The sequence below is a fragment of the Notolepis coatsorum genome (assembly GCF_963971535.1).
Source record: "Notolepis coatsorum genome assembly, chromosome: 11".
Classification (NCBI taxonomy): Eukaryota; Metazoa; Chordata; class Actinopteri; order Aulopiformes; family Paralepididae; genus Notolepis; species Notolepis coatsorum.
In genome coordinates, this window is record NC_140175.1 from 71,469,452 (window position 1) to 71,494,277 (window position 24,826).

Sequence of the window (24,826 nt, forward strand, 5' to 3'; positions counted from 1 at the left end):
TGCTCCCGGCTGCCCATGGGGGGAAGGACAATGGGATGGGAAAAGTGCAGAGAGACATTTCATCGGCGACTCAGTGCATGTGTGTGTGTGTTCTTGTGGGTCGCCCATCTCGCGTGTTTGTGTTAAAACTGCATGACAAATAAAGACTTCTAGTCTAACAATTATTATAACAATGATGCACAATACATGGTACCAGCCCCCTCTCAGTCATGTATACCAGCCCCCTCTCAGTCATCTACCAGCCCCCTCTCAGTCATGTACCACAGCCCCCTCTCAGTCATGTACCAGAGCCCCATCTGAGTCATGTACCAGCCCCCTCTCAGTCATGTACCAGCGCCCTCTCAGTCATGTACCAGCCTCCTCTCAGTCATGTATACCAGCCCCCTCTCAGTCCTGTATGGTAGCAGGGTATGGGCACCCTTGTTGTTGTGTCCGCACTGCAGGAACCTAGGCCATTGTAGTTCCCGAACTCTGTTTTGCATGGATTTCTTTAGCTCCCATCTCAGGGCAGGACCGCTCCCAGCACAGAGGAGCCATGAGTGATGCAAGTGTACGGTGATTGGTTCAGACATCAAGTTCATGGCCTCAGACCCAAGTCTGCTCAGCTGTACTGTGCTGCACGAGGCTGGAGAGACATGCCGAGTCGACATCGTAGTTGAAATACCTATGCATTAAAAAAACTCTCCTATGCGACATTCCCCAATGAAGATGAGGAACAACTCACAAAAAACCTAGCAATAGGGGAAAAAAGCATCACAGGCGATGTGGAGGAGAGAAACCTCAGATGGGCTGTTCAGAGGGGATCCCCCAACTTGGATGTCGGTGATAGTGTTACTATGGATGATAGTTGGGTGGAGAAATAAACCGGCGAATAGTTGGTATGTATGTACCAATAGCAACTAATGCATGCAATAGCAACTAAGGTACATAAGATTTTTTTTAAATTTTTTAAAATAAAATGGATATACATTTTTCTGTCTCAATTTCCTGCGTTTTAAGACACTCGTTGTTCCTTTCCAGGGCGTTCCCTTCCTCTCAGGGAGTCCCCACAACTGTTTGGTCTGAAAACGCCTATTGTCCCTGCTAGGCTGCCTGGCTGCCCATTACAGCAGAGATCAAACACCTCCTCCCCTCCAGGCCCACTGTCCTCAAAAGCCACTAACCGTAAGTCAATCAGACAATATCTGGACCATTAGCCTACAGCCAAGTCCTCTGACATCTCTGCCTGGGGATAATACTATGGGGCCAAGTCAGTGGAAATACAAGAGAAAAAGATACAACCGAGATACAGTGAGTTACTGTATCTGTGTGCTCTTGGTCACACTGCCTCGCTGTTCTGTTAATAGACTTAATAGGACTCTGGCCTGGACCTCCTCACTCAGCCATATAAAGCCTCCTCTGTTGTGTGACAACAGTCGAAAAGCTACTACTGTCTGTGGTCTGGAGGACTGCAGCGTGCCTCTCAATTAAACAGCAGTGATGTAAGAACCAGACGGTTTCCATTCCGTCGCAAGGCGGCCGCTCAGTGCAAACACGTCAACAAAGTCCTTTTGCTTCAGATAGAACGGGTTTATCAGGCTAGATTGTAGGGTTTCAATACACTTTGTTGATTCAATTCGCTTTTCAATGCACCAGGAAGTGGATTTGTAAGGAATTACATTTACATTTTTTTAAGTATTTTGAAGTATGTTCCTATAAAAAGAAGAAATCGTATATTGTGTCAAAACATAAATAATTGCAAAAAGACAATAATAAATTGTACTTTCAATTTATATTTAAAATGTATTCAATTGGAAGTGAATTGATCCCAGAGTTGAACCTGGTAGATTGCCTTGACTGCATCGTCTTTTTACTATACTTTGTGATTGAAAAGAGAGATAGACGATAGATAACTCTGTTAGACTACTATGATAGACTATGTTGCCCAGCCCTATCGTAGGGTGTATGTATATAAGTGAATTTCATAGTTTTCTACTGACTGTATGTCTTTTGGTTGACGGTGAGCGAGCAGAGAACACCCTCTGTCCTCTTGGCTCCACTGAAGCCACTCCCCCTCAGCACGATGTTGAATGTCTCTGGAACAAACAGAGACGAGACGAGAGTTAAGAGTCCATATATGCAGATACTATAAAAAAAAGAAACTGTATGAAACATTTTTACAACAGTGTAAGCTGATGTTATTTCATGTCTTACTTATATTCACACATAATCAATGAAAGTGGGTTCCCTTACCATTCACACAAACGCTCGATGGCTCTATTTCAAATATTTCTGTGCATGACTGCTTTAGTATCTGCATGGACATACACAGAAAACCACTTAGTATAATAAAACGGTGATCTTCAAGTGTTAAACATGAGACAATTCAAACTGAATTATAAGGAAATTATTTTCACAAGGCAGGGATGAGGAAGGGATTTGACATTTACGGGTGTTTACATTTTAATTTTGATTTCTTTCATGTTTTACATATATATATTTTTTTGCATACATATATATTTGTTTTGTAATGTTTTAAATTAGTACTCATTTGAGTAGTGGAACAGGGGTAGGATTAAATAAGTGTATACTTCTTCCTACTACTTTTCGAACATGTAAATTGAGTTATGTTTTTTTTTTTTTTTTCCCATTTCATAGAGATCAATGATTTGTTTTGATTTTATATTGTTTGTATTTACATGTTCGAAATAAAGATTTAAAAAGAAAACTAAAACAAATCTGAAGGCTTATCTAGATGTTATTAGTAGCCTCACCGAGTTGACGATGGTTTTGAGAGCGTGGAACCCAGACAGCACTGGGAACACTTGTTCCGTCCCGTCTGCAATGCCAGCGAGCTGCACAGAGACAGAAACCCAGAAAACAACTGTAAAGGGTTTCAGTGACAGGCAGACAGAAGCTGAAATAAGGATGGGGAAAAGCAGGATGGGACCAATCACGCCAACTAAAGCCTGGTTTCTTAAACCAGGGCTTCTCAATGCAGGGTCCAAGGAGCACCTTGAGGGGGTTCCAGGGGGTCCCCAGAATCTTTTAGTCTAGTTGCTAGGGTCATGTTTCCACCACTTTTTAAAATGGCCAATTTTGTCCCCACCACTTACAAAGTATAATTCTGAAGAATTCTGAAAAATAGCGTGCACAAATACATTTTATAAATGAGAACTCTTTGAGAAAAGTGAAAGAACATACTGCACAATACAATGTAAATATTGAAGAAACAAATCTGTGTGTCCTTATATCATCCACATATCTTGAGAACAGTTCGCCCGTTCACACTTGGCGGGTGTATTTGTGGGGACCCAAGGACATGCAGTGTCGGATTTGGTGCAATTTGGACACGTGGGATTAGGATAGCGGCAGTTAAGTGTGAACGTTTACCAAGAAAGACAGAAGAGAAGACAGAAGAGCCTGGCGAGGAGGACGGTGCTAACATGGCCCCACCTCAACTCAAAGAGCCTGGTGAGGAGGACGGTGCTAACATGGCCCCACCTCAACTCAAAGAGCCTGGTGAGGAGGACGGTGCTAACATGGCCCCACCTCAACTCAAAGAGCCTGGTGAGGAGGACAGTGCTAACATGGCCCCACCTCAACTCAAAGAGCCTGGTGAGGAGGACGGTGCTAACATGGCCCCACCTCAACTCAAAGAGCCTGGTGAGGAGGACGGTGCTAACATGGCCCCACCTCAACTCAAAGAGCCTGGTGAGGAGGACGGTGCTAACATGGCCCCACCTCAACTCAAAGAGCCTGGTGAGGAGGACAGTGCTAACATGGCCCCACCTCAACTCAAAGAGCCTGGTGAGGAGGACGGTGCTAACATGGCCCCACCTCAACTCAAAGAGCCTGGTGAGGAGGACAGTGCTAACATGGCCCCACCTCAACTCAAAGAGCCTGGTGAGGAGGACGGTGCTAACATGGCCCCACCTCAACTCAAAGAGCCTGGTGAGGAGGACGGTGCTAACATGGCCCCACCTCAACTCAAAGAGCCTGGTGAGGAGGACGGTGCTAACATGGCCCCACCTCAACTCAAACTTGATTAAACCTGAAAAACAACTTCATGGATTAAAATGTGGGGAGACTGGTTCAACAACAGGGGACGTTCTAATACTGGTTTGGTCCAAGGAGTGGGAAATGCATCAACAATCTGAATAAACTAATCCAACTCTTCCAGAAGTTAAAACGCTTTGATGATTAGGCCAGTTCATAATAGAACAATAAAAAAAAACATGCGTCAGCCTCACACAGCCTTCACCAGGGCATCACAATGTAATGAAACACACTTTGTAATGCTCTGATGAAGGCCGTGTGAGGCCTTGGTACCCCCCACATGGTAACAGGAGTAGCCTCCAGTAGAACCTTGTTTAAACAAACGAGGAGGAAGGTTGAAATAATAGAAAGCACACAGGACATCTCCTGAAATATTTCATATTCAATCAATTATGTTGCAAAGTTGTATGATATCATGTGTTTAGATATGCAACAGAGGTGAAGGGGGGGACAAACAAACACATACAAATATAAATGCATTATCTTTATATAAATGCAGTCCCTTCATTCCATTCCATTCATAATATCAGCCTGGGTCAGTTCAGATCTATGTGGTTCAGATAAATGAGGTTCTACTGTAATGTCTCTTCATATGCTTGGGTCCTGAGACTAGAGACTGAGTAGCTCATTTGAGGTCTACTTTTACTTTACTCCACCACTTTATTGTATTATCTGTCTGTTAATGTCTGTCCGCTAATGTCGCACCAGTAACGTCCAAAGCAAATTCCTTGTATGTGAAAAGTATACTTGCCAATAAAGACCTTTCTGATTCTGATTCTTAGGTCCCCAGATGGCAGAAGAAAGACCTCTTTTGATGAACAAGTGACACAGTAACACCAGATGGTTGCTAACTTCAACCAATCAGATCAACAAAGTAGTAGTAGGAGAGCGCTGAAGAGGAAGCTAGCTACTAGTTACTGTTGACAGAGTCAGCTATGGAGCGACAATAATGTGTTCAATAGCAATTGGTTTTGATAGTCTATCAGTGAGCTGGATGCAATCCTACCTTGAGGGGAGGGAACAGATGGTGGAGGTAAACGGTACCCTATCCCCCCCCCTCACAGTGAGCTGTGGTGTTCCACAAGGAAGCATACTAGGACCGCTACTGTTCCTAATTTATGCAAATGACATGTCGTCAGCTTGTGACTGCAACTTGTTCCTGTTTGCGGACGACTCAGCCCTGCTGGTCTCTGACAAGAACAAGTTACAGGTTGAAAAAACCCTCAGCTCGGAACTAGGCAGAATCTGCATATGGCTCGCTGATAACAAACTATCATTACACATGGGCAAAACAGAGTCCATTCTCTTCGGTTCAAATAACAAACTCAGCAAGACCGACGGCTTCTCAGTTACAGTGGGTGACAATATTGTCACAAGGAAAGATGAAATTACCTACCTGGGTTCCATCCTAGAGGCTAATCTCTCCTGTGACAAAATGGCATCCAATGTAATAAAAAAAGTCAACCAACGAACTCGATTCTTGTACCGGATCTCCTCTCTGGTAAACAAGAACACCCTGAAGACTCTGGCAGGAGCACTCATTCAGGGGTACTACGACTATGCTTGCACCTCATGGTACCAAAGCACCTCAAAGGCGCTAAAAACAAAATTACAAACATCTCAAAACAAACTGGTCAGACTACTGCTTGACCTTACTCCTAGAACCCACCTCACCCCTGCCCACTTTGACAACCTAGGATGGCTTAGAGTAGACGACAGAGTACAACAACTTGCAATGGGCCTGGTCTACAAGATACACTACACGACCAAGGTACCCATGTACATGTCAAAATACTTCCCAAAGGTCAGTGAATACCACGATCACAACACCAGAGGGAGCTCCACAAATCATGTTAAACCCAGATTCGGCTCAAATAAGGGACTAAACACGTTTCGCAATTATGCCACATCAATGTGGAACGCCCTACCCAAAGCTGTAAAGGAATGTGGATCACTACCCACTTTCAAAACCTCTCTCAAGGGACACCTACGGGAGACTGCAATTCAACACTGGCCCCTGTAAATATCCTAACCCAACCCCCTCCAATGTACAGTCATTTACCTAGTATGGTTTTGTCAATAGTTCAATGTACAATTGTGTTTGTTTGTACAGTGTCTCCTCCCCCCCCCCCCCCCCTCAATGTACAGTGTTACTTGTTTATACAGTGTCCCCCCCGCCCCCCCCCCCAACCACCTCCAATGTAAATTACCCAGTATGGTTGTCAATATCCCAATGTACCCAACCCCCCCCACCCAACCTCCTCCAATGTACAGTTTCTACGTCAAATGTATATACTCCCTTTTCTTGACTCCTTCTGTATCACAAACAGTACTGTATTTGCAAATCTGGTATGTCATAAATGTATAGATGTAGCAGTACTGACTATCTGTATGTCATGTATGTCATATATGTCTATATGAATTGAAAATGGGGGACCCTGATGGAAACAAGACAAACGTCTTTCTCAGGTCTGCATCCCCTTAACAATTGTATGTATTGAGCCGTACTGTATTGTACCCATTCTGCAATCTGTTAAATAAAGTTTTCATTCATTCATTCATTCATGACGACAAGGTTTCTCTTTAGCCTTTGGCGTGGTTTATTTCACATTGGACCCAACAGTACACATGAGTCCTTCTCTTGTGAGAGCGACAGAGGAAGAGAGTGAAGGGGGAGGTAACATCTCCTTTTATACTTCTCACCTGGCGTCAGCTACAATAGCTATGCCTATAGCGCCCTCTTGTGGAAACAGTTAGACAGTTACATGCAATCATACATAACATCTAACTTCAACACTCCCACTTATGGTTGTCTTGTATACTGTACAACTTTTTTCAAAAACGTCTTTTAAAGAAAATAATACAGTTCAGAACATCAAAAAGAATATTACATAACAGGCAATATTTACACACCAAACATGACCTCTGCAAATCTTCTCAATTTCAGTTTGGAGACAGGCTTTGTCATAGCGTCTGCTACCATGTCGTCTGTAGGACAATAAACAAGTGTCATCCTTTCTTCCCTCATCTGATGAAGTGATATTTTATATCCACATGTTTACACTTCTGTCGGCACACAGGGTTTCTAGCAATTGCAATGGTTCCCTGGTTGTCTTCATAAACAACAGTTTTCTTATATACATAGGTATCCATTCCTTCAAGCAGTTGTTCTAGATAAATACATTCCTGTATTGTCATAGCTAGAGCCATGTATTCGGCTTCACAAGTTGACAGTGCCACTGTGGGCTGTTTCTTTGTTTTCCACGAAACCAGTGAGCTGTTTGTGTTCAAACTCACACAATACCCTGTGGTACTTCTTCTGTCTGTGGCGTCTGCCGCCCAATCTGCATCACTGTAGGCTTTAAGCCCTAAGCCCTCGCTGCTCTTTCTGAAACAAAGCAGTTTATCTGCTGTACCTTTGAGATAACGAAAAACATGTTTTGCTTTAATCCAGTGCTCCTCTGTGGGATCAGCAAAATGCTGTGACAATTTACTCACTACAAAACATAGGTCAGGGCGAGTACATGTTGTCAAATAAATGAGGCTACCTACAGCTTCTCTGTAAATTTTTACATCTGTCAGTTTCTGAGCATCCTCTTGGTAGTCTAGTTTTTGATCACATGGTGTTTCCCTTGTCCTACATTCTTGCATGTCAAAACGTTTCAGGATCTTCTCCACATATCTCTTCTGGGATATTTTTACACAACTGGCAGACTGTTCGAAGTCCATGCCTAGAAAATGCTTTAACCTGCCTAGGTCTTTCATTTTGAATCTGGTGGAGAACATATACTTTTCACCTGCTCTAGGTTTCTAGTGTTGTCCGCTGCGATGATCAAATCATCCACCCAAATGACAATTATCACTTTTCCTGACTCTTTTGACTCCCTTGAGTAAACACAAGGGGGCTACTGGGTTCTGTAGGAAGTGATCTTCAATGAGACATGTATGAAGCATCTCGTTCCAATTTCGCCCAGACTGTTTCAGGCCGTAAATGGATTTTTCTAGCTTACACACTAGCTTCTCTCCTTTCTTCTCGTAACCTTCAGGTTGTTCCATATATATCTCCCTATATATGGGTGCGTGCAGGTAGGCTTCACATCCATCTGGTGTAAAATCAAACTGTCCTCAGCTGCTTTCTGCATCACTACTCTTACACTGGTCAGATTGGCTGTGGGGGAGAATGTTTCACCGTAGTCTATCCCCTCCCTCTGACTGTAACCTTTAGCTACAAACCTGGCTTTGTACTTGTCGTGTCCTTCAATACCCTCTTTGATTGAGTACACCCATTTTCCTCCCACTGCCCTCTGGTAACTTGGTTAGAGTAAAGGTGTGGTTGTCCTCTAGGGACCTCATCTCCTCATCCATTGCTCTCTCCCATTTTCTTGATTCAGGGGACACCATCGCCTCTTTAAAGGTCTGAGGTACTCCACTCACTACTCTGTAGCAGTAATCAATGCTGGTAAGTGTACTGTCATCCTCGTCACTTTCTCTCCGGGCATAGTCTTTCAGATACTTTGGGGGTTTGTGTTCCGATTAGGGATACCTCCCACTGCATGAGGCACGTGACGTAACCCTCGGGTGCTCCTCGTCATCATCCTCTGGGGGTTGCTGACTGTCTGTCTGCACGACTGTGCTAAGTACACTAGGCTGAGGTGTCTCTGTTACTCTGGAGTCCAGCTCTGGCTCCTCTGTCTGTGTCTCGTTCTCACATGTTGTCTTTGTGACAAATTTGACTAGCCTGTGTTTTTGCACTTTCCCTTTACCGGGATAATAGACTAGAAAAGCGGGGCTTCCTTTGTCGTGCCCTACAAAGAGTCCTTTTTCACATCTGGACTCGAGTTTTCCTCTGTCCTGCTGGTAAGCATAACACACTGATCCAAATTTGTGCATTCTAGCTAGATTACACTTTTTCCCCGTCAGTGCTGTATACGGGGTGGTGCCCGTGTGCTTATTAAAACACCTGTTTCTGGTGTAAGCGGCTTCTTGTACCGCATAATGTCATAGACTCTTAGGTAAGTCACCATCTATTAGCTTACACCTAGCCATTTCGAAAAGAGTACGTCCTTCCCTCTCTGCCACCCCGTTCTGGTGCGGGGAGTACGGACATGACGTCTCGTGTCTTATCTTGTTCCTTCTCAACAGTGATTGGAACTCTCTATTTGTGAACTCGGTTCCGTTGTCTGACCTCAAGCATCTTATGTTGCCATAAGGGGCTACATCTGCAAGGAATTTCTCCGTGGCCTGGAGTGTGTCACTCTTTGCTTTGAGAAAGTAAACAAACACTGCCCCTGTACGCACATCTGTAAACGACTGTACATATTTAAAGCCACCTATGGACTCGTTGCTTACTGGACCGGCTAGATCTGTATTAACTAGCTCAAGTGGTACCTTTACTTTTTCTGTGGGACTGTTTCTCGATTGAGTGAACTTCCCCTTCATGCACAATTCACATTCTTTGTCAGGTCTACGCTTTTCACCTTCAATGTGCATGCCTTCTGTCACTGCTTGCAGTTTCAGTAAATCCTCGTAATTACAGTGACCCATGATCTCATGCCATGTCTGAATATCGTGACTGACAGTCACATTACACATATCATTATTATTACACTTGTCGTTGTCATTACACTCTGTTTGTAGATAATACATTCTCTTGTACACCTCTATGTTAAATCGCGTACCGTCAGGCTCTACAATAACATCTTTACCTTCATTGAAGAACACTTTGGCACCGTTCGCAGTAGCAGATTTTTACAGAGAATAGTTCTTGTGGGAACGAGGGTATGTAGAGAGCGTTCTTTAACGTCACTGTACACTGACGCCCCTCACTGTCTATGAGGCATACCTGTGCGTCTCCTCTCCCTTGCGCCAACCCGTAAGTGCGCTTCCCGTCTGCCAGCTCCATGCTGTGTCTCTCCGGCTCGAAGGTGTTGTCAAAGTTCTTGAATCGATTCCTGTCGTTGGTGACGTGGGACGACGCACCTGTGTCCACGATCAGTCCCTTCCTTTGGGCCTGCTGCTGCTGCGCTGGCTGGGTGACGTACGCTGTCTGCGCCCCGAAGTTGAAGTCCTCTCGTCCCGCTACTCTCCGGGCGTCATCTCGACTCGTCTCACGTCCACCGTCGTCGCCATCTTGTCCACAGCCGCCATCTTGTCCATGCGCGTACTGTGCGCTCTGGTCGCGTTTCTTTATGCACACTTTGTCTGTGTGCCCCGTGGATTTGCAGAAGCTACACCAAACAGTCTTTGTGCAGTTATCTTTCCGGTGCCCTTTTTCTCCGCATCGCCAACACGCCAGCTCCGTCGTGGGTCTGGTCTTCTCTCTCTGTGCCGCCAGGGCCTTCAGCACCCTCTCTCCCGCCTCCGTGGCGACTGGGTGTGTGTCTTCTGAGGCCTCAAAGTTCCGCAACTTGGCCTTGAACTCTCCCAGCGACATGTCCGCTGAACCGTGTGTCACCAGTAGTGTGAACGGTTTGTACAGCTCCGGTAGTCCTCTCATAACCATCGCCATCATTAGTCCATCGCTTGGTGCTTCTCCTGCACTCTTAAGCGCCGTAATGATCTGCTCAGCTCTGATGACGTATTCGGTCACAGTCTCGGTGTGCGCCTTCTTCAGCGCGGTTAGTGTTATGTAGAGGAATACGATTCGGGGTCTTCCCCGTCCGATATAATGTTCTCTCAACACTTTCAGGCTCTCTCTGCCTTTGTCCTTAGTGTCGCGGAATATCAGCCCCAAGCTTGTGTCGTCTAGCAGTGGTGCTAACTCGCAGTATGCGTCGGCATTTTGCTTGGTGTCCAGGGCTCGCGCGGCCGCCGTTACTTCTCCCGTGGGGGCCGTCAAGATCGTTGTCTTCAGTCCCACACCGTGCATGCAGCACAACATTCGCTCTTCCCAGAGCTCATAGTCCTCTGCTCTTCCGTTGAACAAGGGCCATTTGCTCCTTCCTTTGGTCGCCATCCCTTTTTGATGGTAGGCATAGCTTTAGCTCCCGTTAGCTTAGCTTTAGCCACGCGGTGCTCCCGGTGCTAAACTAGCCTATACTTCAGCTAAACTTGCTACCCTTATTATTTCGCCCCTGTGTGATCTGGGCCCATAACCTGTTTACAGAGTCAGCTATGGAGCGACAATAATGTGTTCATGACGACAAGGTTTCTCTTTAGCCTTTGGCGTGGTTTATTTCACATTGCACCCAACAGTACACATGAGTCCAGGAAGAAAGAGTGAAGGGGGAGGTAACATCTCCTTTCATACTTCTCACCTGGCGTCAGCTACAATAGCTATGCCTATAGCGCCCTCTTGTGGAAACAGTTAGACAGTTACATGCAATCATACATAACATCTAACTTCAACAGATACAATGGCTGAAGAGGAAGCTAACTACTGTATGTAGTTACAATGGCTGAAGAGGAAGCTAGCTACTGTATGTAGTTACAATGGCGGTAGATCGCTGAAGAGGAAGCTAGCTAGCTACTGTATGTAGTTAGTATGTCGGTAGACAATTCTTGCCGTCTTTGTAAGGAACACAAATACCAAAAGAATATTAGATTCAAAACCCCCCGACATTAGCCATTTTATTAATGCTGGTTTCTAAGTTGAATGAATGAATGAATTAATTAATGAATGAATGAATGAATGAAAACTTAATTTAACAGATTGCAGAATGGGTACAATACAGTACGGCCGGTGGCGGACTGGGACACAAATTCAGCCCGGGACATTCAGACGCACCAGCCCACACACCGGCCCACGCACCGGCCCACGCACCGGCCCACGCACCGGCCGTTATGAAACACTTGTCCAGTATTAAACAACCCAAGGCTGTGGCTAAGGAGTCAACATCAGGGAGACCAAATCTACACCCCGCCCCTAGATGTGCACTTGTGCACAGTGCACACACACACACACACACACACACACCCACACACACACATATACCGTTACTTCCTGTCATTGGCATATGTTTTTTTTTTACTAACATCTTAGTGCCTCATTAGCCTAGGGATTAAGGATACATGAAGTATTAACTACACCATAATAATGTCTGTCTGTCTGTCTGCATTCACACTCACACAGTCATATGCTACTGGTGGTCGTGAGCAGCATCAGCAAACACAGCTGCCCTGTGGCAGACTGACGGAATCATGTCTGCTATTCAGCGCCAACCACCATCAACAACCTTCATAAATACATTCAACATTAATGGAATAGGCTAACTACCAACTTAGCTGTAGCAGTTAGCCGTTATATGCAATCACATTTGTTTAACTATGGGGTAGTAGTTGACCTAGTTGTTAGCTTAAGCTAGTTAGCTGTGGTTATTTACAAACATGTAGATGAGACTAATCATATACAGATCGAGAACATGGCTAACAGTTGGGAATTCTAAGGCACAACAATTCAATCAATTAGATTACCAATATTATATCAACATGAAAATTTGGAAGGGAACATAATAGTATTTTATTTTAGTATTTACTATTATAATATTAGTAGCAGATTAATTTGCAGCCCGTCCTAGGTTCTGATTGGCTCTCTAGGTTAGCACTTTAGCTTCTGTTGCTGTGGTGGGCACTAGTCCTAACATTGCTAACTAAACTTTTAGTCAGAGAAAAAAACTTCACGAGTCACGACTATTTACGTCCACGTGCTGTAAGGAATCAGGAATACGGAAAGCACATTGTCTTGTAATAGAATGACTGAAATCACTGCAAGAGCTAGTATAGGCTAGCTAGCCCTCATGAACCGGCAGACACCAACAGTAGAATATGCACTAGGCTACTGCACTGTTGGTTCCTTCCACTTGAACTTCATCATCATTAGCAGCAGCAGCTACTCTAACGCCAGCCCTTCCTCTACTAAGCATGTCTGTAATTTTAGAACATTGTTCTGCGTCTTTTACTAGCAATTTTAGTTTTTTAATTCTAGCTTTTTCAGCTCCACCCTTTCTTTTTTTTGTGTTCTACATTTCTGCGCTTCTAGGCCTACTCGCGGTTGGGAGGAAACGTGAATCTCATTCACTGATGTCTCATGTCTCATTCAAGACTGGCTAACAAAAGAATGTCTTTCACTTAACACCAAGAAAACAGTGTGTATGATGTTCACAAAGTCACCAGTAGAAGTCACTCACTCTGATGTGTTTCTGGGAGAAGCGGAGCTGGACATCGTACATTAATTCAAGTATCTTGGGGTCACATTGGACTCTACATTGACCTTCAAAAAGTAATGTAAAGAAAGTGACAAACACAGTCAAGTTTAACATCGAAAACTTCAGGCAGATCAGGCCCTGCCTGCCAGTTAATGCTGCAAGGATGTTTCTGCATTCAATGATTTTATCACACATCGAGTACTGTTTTATCAACTGGTCTCTTTCATATGTCACTACTCTTACACCAATATAATTACTCTACAAAAAAGCCATAAAAGTATTTGATAGGAAACCAATTTAATTTCATCACTGTAATGTTTTAGAAAAACATAACATGCTAAGTTTCGAGAATTTCCAAGTTTTCAAATATACTTGCTTCATGTACAAGGTTCTGCATGGACTTGCCCCTCCCCCATTGAATGAGTTCATCCAACAGAAAGCAGACACTGGCATTACCACCAGGGCCATCAGTAGAGGGGACTGTAAGGTGCCTTTTCGGTATACTACCTTTGCAAAAACTGTGTTCTCTGTTATATATATTTTTTTCTTTTTTATATTTTAAAATAGTACACTCATTTGAGTAGTGGAAAGGGGGTAGGATTAAATAAGTGTATACTTCTTCCTACTCCTTTTCGAACATGTAGATTGAGTTGTGTTTTGCTTTTGTTATTGTTTGTTTGTATTCATTGCATGTTCGAAATAAAGATTTCAAATCAAAAGGTGGTAACTACTGGAATAGCCTACCAGTTGTGATTAGAGAGTGCCCTACATACTCCATGTTCAAGACCCATCTTAAACTGCATTTTAAGGCAAACCAGAACTGTGATCATTTTTAATCTGATTTAGTTTATGCAACTTGTTTATTGTTTTATTGCCGGCCCACACACTGGCCCACACACCGGCCCACACACCGGCCCACATACGGCCCACACACTGGCCCACACTGGCCCACATACTGGCCCACACACTGGCCCACATACTGGCCCACACACCGGCCCACACACTGGCCCACATTAGTGGCCCACACACCGACTCACACACTGGCCCACACACCGGCCCACACACTGGCCCACATTAGTGGCCCACACACCGACTCACACACTGGCCCACACACCGGCCCACACACTGGCCCACATTAGTGGCCCACACACCGACTCACACACTGGCCCACACACTGGCCCACACACCGGCCCACATTAGTGGCCCACACACTGGCCCACACACTGGCAAAAAAAAAAGTAAAAAAAAAAAAAAAAAAAAAACATATAATTTTTTTTTTTTTTTTTGACCAGCCCACTTTGGTTCCGGCCCATCGGGATTCGTCCCGAACGTCCCGATGGCCAGTCCGCCACTGAGTACGGCTCAATACACACAATTGTTAAGGGGATGCAGACCAGAGAAAGATGTTTGTCTTGTTTACATCAGGGTCCCCCATTTTCAATTCATAGTGACATTTATGACATACACAACATACATGACATCATGACATTTATGGCATAGGGACATACATGACATACAGGTATATAGTACTGTTACATTTGTGACATATACGATATGCAAATATACAGTACTGTTACCCATAGATCCTAACAGAGAATATATACATATGATGGGGAGGATACTGTACATTAGGAGGGGGTGGGTGGGTGGGAGAAAAAATATACAAAGGGTGGGGAGAGAAATACATAAGGTGGGGAGGAGACTGTCCATTAGGAGGGGGTGGGGGTGGCCGGGGGGGGGGGGGGGGGGGTTGGACATTTACGGTGGCCAGTTTCGAATTGCAGTCTCCCGTAGGTGCTCTTTAAGAGCGGTTTTAATGTGGGTAGGGATTCACATATTTTTATGGCTGTGGGTAGGGCGTTCCACATTGTTGTGGCATAATTGCGAAATGTGTTTAGTCCCTTGTTTGAGCCGAATCTGGGTTGTACATGATTTGTGGAACTCCCTCTGGTGTTGTGGGCGTGGTATTCACTGACCTTTGGGAAGTATTTTGACATGTACATGGGTACCTGTGTGGTGTAGTGTATCTTGTAGACCAGGCCCATTGCAAGTTAATTTTGTTAAGTTAATTTAGTGTCTGTGGGGCGCCCCAGTGGCGAACCACATAGCGCGCTCAGCCGCGACACGGGCGACCCGGGTTCGATTCCCGAATCCGTCGTTATTTCCCGAATGTCTTCCCCCCACTCTGTCTCCCATTTCTCCTCTGTCTCTCCCTACTGGACTGCCCAGTAGTAATAACGCGATAAAACGCCAAAAAATAAATCTTTAAAAAAAAAATTAGTGTCTGTGAGGAGCTTTGGTGACATATCTTCAGTTCAGTTCTCCCCCAATGTGTGTCTGGGGAGTAGCAGGCTTAATGACTGGCCGGAACCCAAAGCTTTCATCTCCCAGTGTAATGAGAGCAGAACAGGAAGCATGGCTGGCACTATCCAATTAGAGCATGATGTAATTACTTCCTCCAGAGACCACAGGCTGGTCACTAAGCTGACGGAGGATCACTTACAGGACATCTGTCTCCTGCTAAAGGTGGTGGTTGGTGATGATATGTTTTTGAAAAGTATACCCTTTTTGGTGTTATTTAATGATACACTGGTAACATTTTGAAAGTCTGTCCAAGACCAACGTAAATAATTTAATAATACGATTGCACAAGATTCTCTCTCTCCATTGCAATTGCTGTGTTAGGCGTTATATTCTGTAGAGAAAATAATCAGTGTTATTATTAATGAGCATTCTTATTTATTGAGCATTATTAGAATAATAATTTTGAAATACTTTGCTCAATATTTTGGTATTGCTGAAATAATAGTGTCATTTTATTATTCTTAGTTTTGTTGGGGACCTCCTGAAACCTGCTAATGGACCCTTGGGCAGCCCTAGACCTCTACAACCATTAAAGATACAGTACAATGATGTATAAATTACAATAAATTATAAATTACTTATTATGGAATGTTTAGCAAATTTAGCATAAAAGCTATTCTGAAACCATTTGTAGCAGATGCATAACTCTGGCGTCTTTTGAAATGTTCTTCCACAACAGGAAGATTCACTCTGAGTACTATTGTCATAGATAGAGTTACAGAGGTTGCTATAGATGAGATTCAGCCACTAGATGTCGCATTAGAGTCATTTATCCAAGCAGGCGCATGAAAATGAATGAATGAATGAAAACTTTATTTAACAGATTGCAGAATGGGTACAATACAGTACGGCTCAATACATACAATTGTTAAGGGGATGCAGACCTGAGAAAGACGTTTGTCTTGTTTCCATCAGGGTCCCCCATTTTCAATTCATATAGACATATATGACATACATGACATACAGATAGTCAGTACTGCTACATCTATACATTTATGACATACCAGATTTGCAAATACAGTACTGTTTGTGATACAGAAGGAGTCAAGAAAAGGGAGTATATACATTTGACGTAGAAACTGTACATTGGAGGAGGTTGGGTGGGGGGGGTTGGGTACATTGGGATACATGCAACATGTCCCGTGGGGACACATGCAACATGTAAACAAGATCATTGATTTTGGATATGCAAAGAAAATGTAAATGCAGCTAGATGTGACTGATGGGCCAATCAGAGTAACCTGTGTGTATTACGCGATAATTCAGAGGAAGCAGATTAGATATCTGAAATGGCTTGAATGTCCCGGGGGATAGAGATCAAAGCATTCTGTAAACACTTTTTTTTTTTTTACTTAGTTTTTACTTAGCATGCAAGGGATATCTCCAGTGTTGTTCTTCCTGTGTCCCTGCCCACAAAAGAGCACAGCAATAGGCCCTTTTCAGAGCAGCCATTTTGACATGTCATCGCAGGGTAAACACAGGTCTAACACAGGTCTTAAACATCAGGTCACTGCGGTGGACGTGGTGTCATCATTCAGACAGGCTGCCCTTAAGGTGGACATTGGGTTATATCTCAGTCTGCGACTAGATAACCAATAAGCAACAGTAATATAGTTAGCGTCTTCCTGTATGTGTGCAACTAGAGAACAACAACAAATCAGTTAGTGCACAGGCACAGGCACACACACACACACACACACATGCACATGCACGCATAAACACACACACACACACACACACACACACACACACACACACACACACACACACACACACACAGGGATCATCCCTATGTTCCCCGGGTCCTATGTTCCCCGATTGATTGATTAATTGATTGAACATTTTATTAATTTTTATTATTTTATTAATTATTAATGTCCGCCTTGTTTCGAACTGGTTAAGCTTAGGCCCTCTTTCGAAGTTGGCTAAGGTTTGGAATCAGGGCTGGTGGTCTAAAATTTTCAATCAATCAATCAATCAATCAATCGGGGAACATAGGACCCGGGGAACATAGACATGCTCCCCACACACACACACACACAGTCACACACACACACACACACACACACACACACACACACACACACACACACACACACACACACACAGTCTGTGACTAGAGACTAATAGCCAATGCTAATACAGTTAGTGTCCTCATGTCTTTATTTATACATTATTTAAACTCGGGAGTGATTGAGGGGGACCCTCATTTCCAAGTGTGTTCAATAGTGTACATGGCATGTGAGATTGCAAAAACACACACAATCAATTTAGATACAATTCAATTTGATCTACATGTGCACTTGTTGCATACAAATTGGGTAAAAAAAACCTTACCAAAAGAAAATATTTCAGAGATGATACCCTACAGGTGTGCCTATGACTTTTCTATATGGTCACTTAGGATGTGAGATTTACAACACGTTTGGTGTGCTTATATAAAAACAGATCAAATAAATGCATTCATGATTTATTAATAATTCAATGTTCCCATTGTTCCGAGAACTTCAAACGACTTGCTGCTAATCAAAATTCCCTTTGTTTGGACATTTCAGAATATAGGATAGCTTGCTGAAAAACAACACCTATGGTCCCAGTGACTCTTCCCCATGGCAAACAAACTCTACAGTATATCTGTAATAGAAACGGATATCTATAATGTGAGTTATAAGTGACAGTAAACAGCAGTAGTGGTGTGAAAGATATACGTTTCAAGCAGTGGTTCTCAACCAGGGGTCCATGAGGGAGTTCCAGGGGGTCCTCTGTCAAATAGAGCCAATAGTCAAATGAGAGAAAATATAAAAGTGACTACTTTGATGGTAGGTCTTTCTCCATTGTTATTTCAGCGACAGAATTCTGGACTAAATCGTATCCACCAACAAACATCTTCTCAGATGGGGGCCCCTGAGACAACATCGTCCTCGACACAAAACTGTTTGAGAACCCCTGATTTAGAGCAGAGCAAAATATAGCAAACCGAGAACAAAGAAAGGCCACCTACCTGTTTAGGGTCAAAGTCCTTGACGCCCACACAGTAAACCCTGGCACCATAACCTCTGGCTTTATCTGCCTGAAGAGTATACAGGTAGGTAGGACACATTAGACTTGGATGTTCATATACTCTGTCTTCATTGTTGAAATCAGAGGTTCATCTTTTTGATTAATCTTGGGGTATTTGGGGGGGCAGCGGTGGTCTACAAGTTAGAGAAGCAGTCTTGTGACCGGTTCGATACCCCAGACTGGCAGGAAAAATGTGGGCGGGGAAGTGAATGAATAACTCTCTCCCGTCCCTCAGTACCAACCGCTGAAATGCCCTTGAGCAAGGCACTTAACCCCCAACTGCTGTCCATGCACATTTATTGTATGTGTGTGTTCATGCATTTGTGTCTTTGTATTATGTGTGTGTATGTGTTACCTCCTTTACAGTGTAATCATAAGGGAAGACTTCCAGCTTCCCATCAGTCAGAGCTATGATGATGCTAGAGGACCTGGTGGTCTGAGCCTTCATCTGGTCTGAAGCCTGGAGGAGGAGGAAGAGGAGGAGGAGGAGGAGGAGGAGGAGGAGGAGGAGGAGGAGGAGGAGGAGGAGGGAACCATAAACGATCCATTCTCAGATCATTAGTTGGTATAGAATTAACATCATACCATCTGGATGCTTATTTCCAAAGCCCTTCACGGTGCTGAATAATAAGTACTTTATACATTTTGTTGGTACATGTATGGGTCCATTGGGAAACAAACTCTAAGCTTGGCAGTGTTAGTGACACGCTCTCATTGGGCATATATAGGACCACATATTACAGCTACATGCAGCATTGCCTGTGATTTTATCAGTTTAAAGGTAAAGCAGTCTCTGGCCGCCCCCCTATCTGTTTGATTGATTGGTTCTCTGATGTAGCTAGCAGAAGGGAGTCTGGTATGCTTCACTTTGATTGGTGCACCAGATGGTGATTAGAGCGATCACACGGAAGTAGCCTGGTGACCATCCTTGTGGTGCCATGGCCACTTGAATTTGAATGAATTTCAAGGCAATGGCTCCCGTTCCATTTACAGTATAGGTGTACCAGTAAGCCATGTCAGTGAGCCAGCATAGACAATACCAGAGCCCCGCCCAACACTACCACACCTACATGGAGCAAACACAACATTACAGTTACAGCTGTGTTTACCCATCTATGTGTAACGGTTGTCATATCATACTGCACCTCGCAGTACCATCCGTTACACTCACCCCCCTTAAACTAACTCCACTCCACCCAAGGCATCCGGGTCACGGCACCAATGTAACGGTTGTCATATCGTCACCTTAAACTTCGATGCCCCGGGGGAGTTTCGAACCTGTGGTCTGCCGCACCGCGGGCTACAGCACAGGCCGCTATACCAAGAAGTGAACTCACTGCTTTGCAACGTGTCTATGTGTCTTTTAACTCATTCAGCGCCGGAGCTTAATCCGCGAGATGGCGCTAGAACGCCACCGCTTTAATCAATGGGGGGACTGCGAGATTTGCGAGTGCTTAAAATATATCTTAAATTATAGCTATGGGTCTAATACACCCGTCGATTATCAGTGAGTTGCTTCCAGTCAACATGTACAAAACGGATTGTTTTTTCATCGGTTCATTTCCGTTTGATACCATTTTGAATACGAGTATAGTTTTGGTGATTTCTAGTAATCCCAGGAAAAGACACGATAATAGCCCTTTAGTGGAATACACAAAACACATTGTCATTTTTCGCCTGATTATCGAATCTTCCTGAAATCAACACTAGATCATCATTATTATCCTTCCTCGTGCAAGAGTGAAAAGAACCCTGGACCGCAGGGCTCCCCCCCCCCCCTCCTGCCACCAACGGCACACAGCCACACATACACACAGAGACAGCGTCGATCGGGGTAGAAATAAATATCAGATCAACGATCAAATTTATATATAGTGTTCTTACCTTGAATCTGATGTAATGCAAAAGAAATAATCCAATTATTTGATCACCATTCCAAATACTGCTCGCAGAGGTCCGTACCACATTACCGACCGTTACACACTGACGGGCGGGCGGGGTTACTGTTCAATGCTATCGTTGCAAAGGCCTACCTCGCCTGAGCACCTAAACCCTGCCCGCACGGCTCGGATCGTCCCAGAAAATAAACTACACCATTCCCAATGGGGTGCAACACCAGCTGGAAGGCGTAGGTGGCGGTATTTACCCTTTTGCGAGCTCAGACCCATTCCCAACGATAACATCAGGCTGGATGGATGAAAATGAATGGATATCGCTAATAAAAGAAATAACAATTAAAACCCGACTATACTCGGGTCTGGCGCTGAACGGTCGGCGAGTTAACCCGACTATCATCGTGACTGGCGCTGAATGAGTTAAGGGTGAGAGTGAGTTTAACCCATAGCACCGCTACTCGCCACAGTCACTTCACAACATCTGAAGTCCATCGTGACTGCGCCTCGCGGTACCAGCCGTTACATTATGTCCAAATATCTGCTGTGAAAAAGGGGCATTAGGAAGCTATGGTCCTCCCAACCAAGGCCGTAGACATACCGCTTTTATACCCTCGTGCATGTAGGTTTCACCTGCAGGCTTGACGTGGCTCAGCTGTTGCAGACCTTCCTCAATCACAGACCTAAGAACAAGAAAAAAACACAAAGATGTCTGATGCATATTAAATAAATATACACCCTAATCCTAGAAATAGAGCAAACTCAAACATATCTGACACAGATTAAATAAATACACCCTAACCCTATAGAGCAGAGAAAACTCAAACATGTCTAACACAGATTAAATAAATATACATATTTGTGTGTGTGTGTGGGGGGGCGGGGGGGGTGCAAGGAGAGAATACATTAATGTTGATGGGGGTGAGGGGCAGAGAGAGAGAGAAAGAGAGAGAAGATGGTACCTGTCTCCAGTCAGTGGGAGGATCACTTCTGCTCTGGAGGAGAAGACGATGAAAGACACCCTCATCCTTGGACTGAAACACACACACACACACACACACACACACACACACACACACACACACACACACACACACACACACACACACACACACACACACACACACACACACACACACACACACACACACACACACACACACACACACACACACACACACACACACACACACACACACACACACACACACACACACACACACACACACACACACACACACACACACACACACACACACACACACACACACAGGATCACATACTAGACAAGTGTAAAACATAATAACCCTACTCTGTTGACTACAAACTCTATCGTTTTTACACTTAAAGGGGCACTGACCGTTATTGAGAGTAAATTAGTTTGAATATGGCCACCGGTGATGTCATCGGGGACATGGAATCCTTGTGTCATGTTAATTACAGCTCAATTAAATAATGTAGATGAAGAATTTAGCAGTACCTTCTTCTTTCATCAAGCTGTGATTAACACAACATTACTGGTGGCCATATTCAAACTAATTTCCTCTCAATAGCTGTCAAAACTAAATGAATGTATGCAAAACTGTTTAGAGTTTCTTTGATGTATGTGAGATCATCATAGTTTTTATTTGATGAAGTGCCCCTTCTAAGTCTAAGCAGCCTATGTATATGATTTTTATTCCGGTGATTAAATGGATGTGTAAAAAAACGACCTAAAGTGTTTTGACAGGTGCCTTATAGTACTGTATGTGACCTATAATGTGTAAATTGCTACCCTACTGTATCCACAGCCCTCCCCTCATCCTCTCCTCTCTCTGGTCTGGTCTCCACCACGACCACCACCACCATCTGGCTTGGGTGTGTGCTATTTGGTTTATATTTAGTACCCTGTGATTAAGGTTAAAAATATCACACATACATACACCCACCATATCCTGGGGGTATTCCTGAATAGTTGGTGGCTCTCTGTTATGTCTGCTGTACTAGATATGCCCTACTTTCTGAGTATGTACCGCTACCATTCCCTTACTGTGTAAACAAACGGCTTTACAAATCATTAACCTTCAGGGCTGATTCTAAAGAATGGAATAGAATGGAATTGACATGATCGTACAGGGGAGATGAGAAGAGAAGAGGCCATGACGATATACTAGAACATAATTTTATGAGGTGTATTTCTTTTTTTTTAACTTACCTAACAAACCTGTTGGTGAGCTGCTCCACAAACCCATAGATCTCTCCCCAGTTCTCTGCCACACTCCCTGACCTGCAGAGACAGTCAGGGAGCATCAGATTGATACATCCAATACACCTAATGCTGTAACACGTTACTAACAACACCACAGAGAACACATAGAACCAAGGAAACTCTGAACTTGAAGCAAGTACATTAGCATTCAGAACCACAAGAGCAGAAACAGAGAGTGTGTGTGTGATTGATTGATTGAAAAGTTTATTAACAGATTGCAGAATGGGTACAATAGAGTACAGCTCAATACATACAATTGTTAAGGGGATGCAGACCAGAGAAAGACTTTCGTCTTGTTTACATCAGGGTCCCCCATTTTCAATTCATCATAACATACATGACATACAGATAGACAGTACTGCTACATCTATACATTTATGACATATCAGATTTGCAAATACAGTACTGTTTGTGATACAAAAGTGTCCAGAAAAAGAGTGTATATACATTTGGCGTAGAAACTGTACATTGTGTGTGTGTGTGTGTGTGTGTGTGTGTGTGTGTGTGTGTGTGTGTGTGTGTGTGTGTGTGTGTGTGTGCGTGCGTGCGTGTGTGTGTGTCTAGTGATACGGTGTTCAGGAGATGATAGAGATTGATAGTGCACTTTTAAACACAAACACTCCAACCTGCACTATCAACAGAGGGTCACATTGAGCCAAACACAGCCATACATGGACAGGATCAGAAGACTGGCGGACTTTCTACGGAGGACAGAGACCTTCCACAGAAAAGGGTTGCTGCATGTTGTTGTTCCTAAATAATAACGTTTTCAAAACTACAGCACGTAGCCCGGGGTCTGCACTCTGGATACAAGACATTGTCAGTGTGAATTTGTGTGACATGTTTGCATTGCATGTATATTCAGAGCGATAGATCTCTTATAATTAACGTGCGGATAATAATATCCGTAATGTAATAATATCCGTTACAAGACGCGCGCACACACACACTTAACATATAATTCATGCTGATTACTTACCTATCTAACACAAAATAAATATCAAAAGCTCCATCGCAAGAAGCATCCTCGCCTCGACATAATAATGAATTGATGACAACACTTAGAAAAAGTATTTTGCTCCATAAGCCCTCCATAATCCTGCTTGTATATTCATAAATAAAGTCAGTAGTTTGCACAATCCTATAAAATCACGTATTTGATGTCATCAGCGAAATAGGTAAATCCTTTCGAATGATTGTCATAGCGCGCAGGTTGTGACTCTCCGCCTGTTTCATGAAATGACATTGTTGCACGCCCGAGAAACACGCTGTATGGGTGGGTCCTGTGGGGGTCCTGTGGGGGTATTCGTATTCTCATGATGAGCTCATGTCATGAGATGAAAAATAAAAGGTTGGTCGGGGTAGGGCGCAACAGAGCATGCGCAGGATTGAGATGCGCCCGGCTGGCCAGCTAGCGCTCGAGCACCACTTGACAGAACGACAAAGCAGAGTAGAGTGTGTGTAGATTTGTAGAAGAGTCATATTTTTTTTTAACACATGTGACATGCCTATACCAGGTGCCAATGTGCCATATATTTTTTTGTTTGAACTCAGGCCACATTTGATCCATCTCACTACTTTTAAGGACTATTTCGCGTTGTAGAGTTGTTTACACACACCTGCAACTGTCTGTCCCCCAGCCCTCTAACTGAAATTTGACTGTTGAATAAATGAATGAATGAATGAATGAATGAATGAATGAATGAATGAAAACTTTATTTAACAGATTGCAGAATGGGTACAATACAGTACGGCTCAATACCCACAATTGTTAAGGGGATGCAGACCGCTACTGTTCCTAATTTATGCAAATGACATGTCGTCAGCTTGTGACTGCAACTTGTTCCTGTTTGCGGACGACTCAGCCCTGCTGGTCTCTGACAAGAACAAGTTACAGGTTGAAAAAGCCCTCAGCTCGGAACTAGGCAAAATCTGCATATGGCTCGCTGATAACAAACTATCATTACACATGGGCAAAACAGAGTCCATTCTCTTCGGTTCAAATAACAAACTCAGCAAGACCGACGACATCTCAGTTACAGTGGGTGACAATATTGTCACAATTAGGAAAGATGAAATTA

At 43.8% G+C, this 24,826-nt stretch overlaps 1 protein-coding gene across 1 annotated transcript in view; it reads right to left on the bottom strand.

The window, feature by feature from the left end:
• Positions 1-23,990, bottom strand: part of antxr2b (ANTXR cell adhesion molecule 2b) — a 36,360-nt gene extending 12,370 nt beyond the window's left edge. Inside the window, exons 1-9 of the mRNA XM_084323999.1 lie at positions 23,725-23,990; positions 22,692-22,763; positions 21,460-21,531; positions 21,099-21,180; positions 18,961-19,065; positions 18,547-18,615; positions 2,754-2,834; positions 2,233-2,293; positions 1,980-2,075 (exon numbers count right to left, since the gene is read on the bottom strand). Of these exons, the coding sequence (XP_084180125.1) occupies positions 1,980-2,075; positions 2,233-2,293; positions 2,754-2,834; positions 18,547-18,615; positions 18,961-19,065; positions 21,099-21,180; positions 21,460-21,531; positions 22,692-22,763; positions 23,725-23,840 (754 nt within the window). The 5' untranslated portion in view covers positions 23,841-23,990. The remainder of the gene's footprint in view (positions 1-1,979; positions 2,076-2,232; positions 2,294-2,753; positions 2,835-18,546; positions 18,616-18,960; positions 19,066-21,098; positions 21,181-21,459; positions 21,532-22,691; positions 22,764-23,724) is intronic.
• Positions 23,991-24,826: the final 836 nt, after the last annotated feature.